Genomic DNA, 3,677 nt, shown 5'->3' with positions numbered 1-3,677 from the left:
TACCCTGGCATACCCCTGCCGGATATAATGAATCTATGTAATGAATGTGCGGAGGTTACATGATTTCCGCCTAATCAGTCATATGCTAGAAGATCTGTAAGTTGTAAGGGCAGCTGCACCCATCTTCACCTACAAAGCGAGGAGCATGTACTTAAAAAATTGTTATCAGGCCAGTGCAATAATTTTATTACAGAAGGGATATGGTTGTCATTTCTGCAATATACAACCTGACTGCTGGCAATTTTTTACCTGCCCTCGCTTCTGATTATTGGAATTGAAATTTTTGCACAGTATATTAGGGTGACGGGTTTGGCGGTTTGAGGTCCTCAAGGGTAGTGCATGGAGAAGGTGATGGAGTGGGTTGGGGGGGGCTACCTATGTTTTGGGGTGTCCTAAATGGTTCAGTTTGTCAGCAAGTGGATCCCAATTGGTGTAGGGATAGTATGCACAACTGATGGCGTTCCTGAGGCGGTGGAATTGTGCCTGGGAGCCTGATATTAAAACACATGGACCTGAAGATTCCCATCAGGGAATGTTTGAGAGAATGCCTGACTCCCTGCTTCATAAATAGAGCAAAATGTGTTGAATGGTAAAAAAAATAGGTTACATAATATATTGCTTAGGACTCTTTATTGTAGTAGCTGATGGCTATACTATTCTGATATATATAGGAGGATTAATAGTGCAAGTTTAACAAAAAAATAAAAAAATGCTGTGCTAGTTTAGGGACTGCATAGGAATTACCATGAATATTTATTTATTTTTTATCATAAAAACTACCATATAACGAATAATGAAATAAACTTTTCTATGCAGCTGGGTTTTTACAGTTTACATGGTAAAGTTGCACTTTAAATATTGTGTTTCTCCAGCCTAAATTGCCTTTACAGCATTAAGCAGCTGGACCAGGGTCACTGCACCTGTTAGCCTTTATTCAGATGGACAGGTATGGAGGTCGCTAACCTAGTGTTGCTGAAAGCAAAGGAATACTGAGATGGTGGCACCCCCAATTTAGCATAGAATCAAACAAAAAATTGGAGATAGATATCAGAAAGACTATTTAAAGGCATTTAAATAGATAGGTACTATCATAATTTAAATCTGGTGCATCCCAAAAACATTGAAAAGGTGATATTCTATTTCTCAATTGGTCATTTAGAAACCATTTTGGATTTGCTGACACAGTTTCTAGCTTTGCTGACATAATACCATTTTTACTTAACATTAAAGAGTTGTCTAGCTAACAAGAGTTGCTGTGTCATATCTGTCTGGAAGACCACTGAGTAAAAGTACTGCCTTTTTTTCCATTTTCTGTGGTAAAGCTTGAAGGCATTTCTAATTCTAGTAAAGTTTTTGATAGTTGTACTTATCAAATGAAATGTGAAATCTAACAGAATAAAAATCTAATAAAACTACAACCTTTCTTGACCTATTTTGACTGGAAAATCAATTGAACATTGTACCGGAAAGGTCATTCTTTTTTTAGTGATGGAGCATAGAAACAGCAGGTGATAAACAGTAATACAAAGCTATCAGTGTTAGATGAATTGATTATCAATCAGATTTCTGCTGACATTTGTATGATACCCAGTGGTTCTTTATTCACTATTTGATTATTTGCTGAAACTTGCATACCTAATAGATTATGCCTTATACAGCTCAGTCTGGTAAAGGGTTTATAGTCAAGTACAGTGTTTTGCACTTTCTGCGGGTCCTAATTGTATATGTACACAATTTGATGATTTTTATTCAGAGATATATTACTTATTGATCTTTCTCTGTACAATATTGTTCTTGAATACATTTCCTTGTACCCTCCTATCAGCAGCATCTTTATTTTATCCTTCTAGAACTGGCAGTGTCTGTAAATTATTAACACACTGTTAATAGCCACCATCATTTCTTTTTAAAAGACTTTTTTAAAGACCGATTTGCTGCAACTCTAAACAGATTCTATGTGTAGTACGTGGGCTGTGGCTGGGCCTATACCTGTTAGCTGCTGCAAATTTGTCTCTTACCAGTTAAGACAGTGCTAGACATATGCTTGGGCCCTTTCCTGTTTGACTGGAACAACAGTAAGACAAAGAGACTGGAAGTTTTCATTCTTAGCCCCTAGGACTCTTTCAAAGTTCTACAGCTTCTGTAGATGATTAGTGGACACAAAATGAGAGTGAAGATACATAAACTCCACTCACCTGTTTGCAACTTCTAGTCATGCATTCAGTACCACTCATCTCCATATTGTATTATTTTGTATGGTTTTGCTGTCCATATGCCAAAATAGGGTTGACAATATTTCCAGGTCAGAAGATCGTAACTTACAGGTTCTTTTTAATTTAAAGATTGCTAACTGGTTGATTACCCAACACAATTATGCAAATGTCCCAATGCTACACAAATAGAAATGGGAAATGGAATATCACTTATAGCCAAATTTATATAGTGATTTCCAGCCAAATCTTGTATTTCTGGTGGACCAGGGATTTGGTTCTTGATGTGTTTCTTGTATCTATGTGGTATGCTTCATCTGGAGATTGGTGTATAAACCATATAAAACACAATTGTCATATCGCTCAGATTGGTAGCTCAAATTCCCACATCAGGAAGGTCACTAGCTTCTTGTACATACAAATCAGCCTAAGACCTGGATATGGGTTCACCTATGATATCCTTGTGTCCCTTGCAAATAGTCTCTTCTGGTGTGAGGATACAAATGTTTTATTTATTTTTTTGTGTTGCTTTATCTAACTTGCTCTCTTTCTTCATTACAGAAAGAAATTCAAAATCAATTAACAACAATGAAGAAAGTGTAAGAGAAATCTAATTTTTTTTCCTTTTTAAATAAAAAAAATGTAAAGAAGAGAAAAAGCCTCAAATGGATATAATTTAAACATGTATGAAAAATGGACAAAAGTCACTTTATATAATGTATATCTTTATGGTGGCGAAAGCTTACTATGACTTTGGAGAAGATCATTTATCTGCAGAATTTAAATTTCAGCAAAGGTGAGAAGACTGGCATACAATTTGTGTCATTGATCATTGCAGTGGACTGGAGGGATATTTGTAGTGGTTTTACTATTTATGAATAATTCACATATACACAATCAGAGCATGTAAATATCGAAAGCATGTAAATAGTTTGTTGACCTATGCACATGTATCCTTTGGTACATTCAAGAGAAAATGTCTTTGGCACTAGGAAAATAAGTTTTTTTTTTTTTTTTTGTCATTCCTTTGTGAACTTTCACTTTTTCAGACTGTTAATAAATTTGGTTCATTTTGTTTGGCTGTATCTTCTTTGACAACCAATAACTATGGACTAATGAATGTGACTTGGCTCACTTCAGCTATCTTGTAGTCATGTGTGATCCTATTTTCACCTTTGTGGTCCCATGTTACCATCAATGATCTAAGTGGTAAATGGTGCGTGCAAGGCCAATAGTGGCACCATCACATTCTTCAGCATTGTTCTCTTCCTCTGCACAGTCCCACAAATACCTGCTAATCCTGCAAGTGTAGTCCAGATAATGCTTCCTGTGATGGGGTGGCAGCAATGCTGCACTGCTCCTGATTTCAGGGTAGTTTGCCACTCTAATGTAGTCTGTCTTCTTGCTTTACTGAGAGATGAAAAGTGCTTCAAAGGGGGTCATTTAATGCTGATTTTCAATCATGTA

General features: G+C 36.3%; 1 protein-coding gene across 1 annotated transcript in view; it reads left to right on the top strand.

Moving 5' to 3' along the window:
* The window catches only part of PDE1A (phosphodiesterase 1A), a gene marked incomplete in the record, with an annotated part of 116,420 nt that extends 113,135 nt beyond the window's left edge, over positions 1-3,285 (top strand). Inside the window, 1 exon segment of the mRNA XM_072418420.1 lies at positions 2,772-3,285. Within this exon segment, the coding sequence (XP_072274521.1) occupies positions 2,772-2,824 (53 nt within the window).
* Positions 3,286-3,677: the final 392 nt, after the last annotated feature.

This window comes from Pyxicephalus adspersus, chromosome 7, assembly GCF_032062135.1.
Source record: "Pyxicephalus adspersus chromosome 7, UCB_Pads_2.0, whole genome shotgun sequence".
In the NCBI taxonomy this organism is placed as follows: domain Eukaryota; kingdom Metazoa; phylum Chordata; class Amphibia; order Anura; family Pyxicephalidae; genus Pyxicephalus; species Pyxicephalus adspersus.
This window is presented reverse-complemented; position numbering and strand designations above follow the sequence as displayed.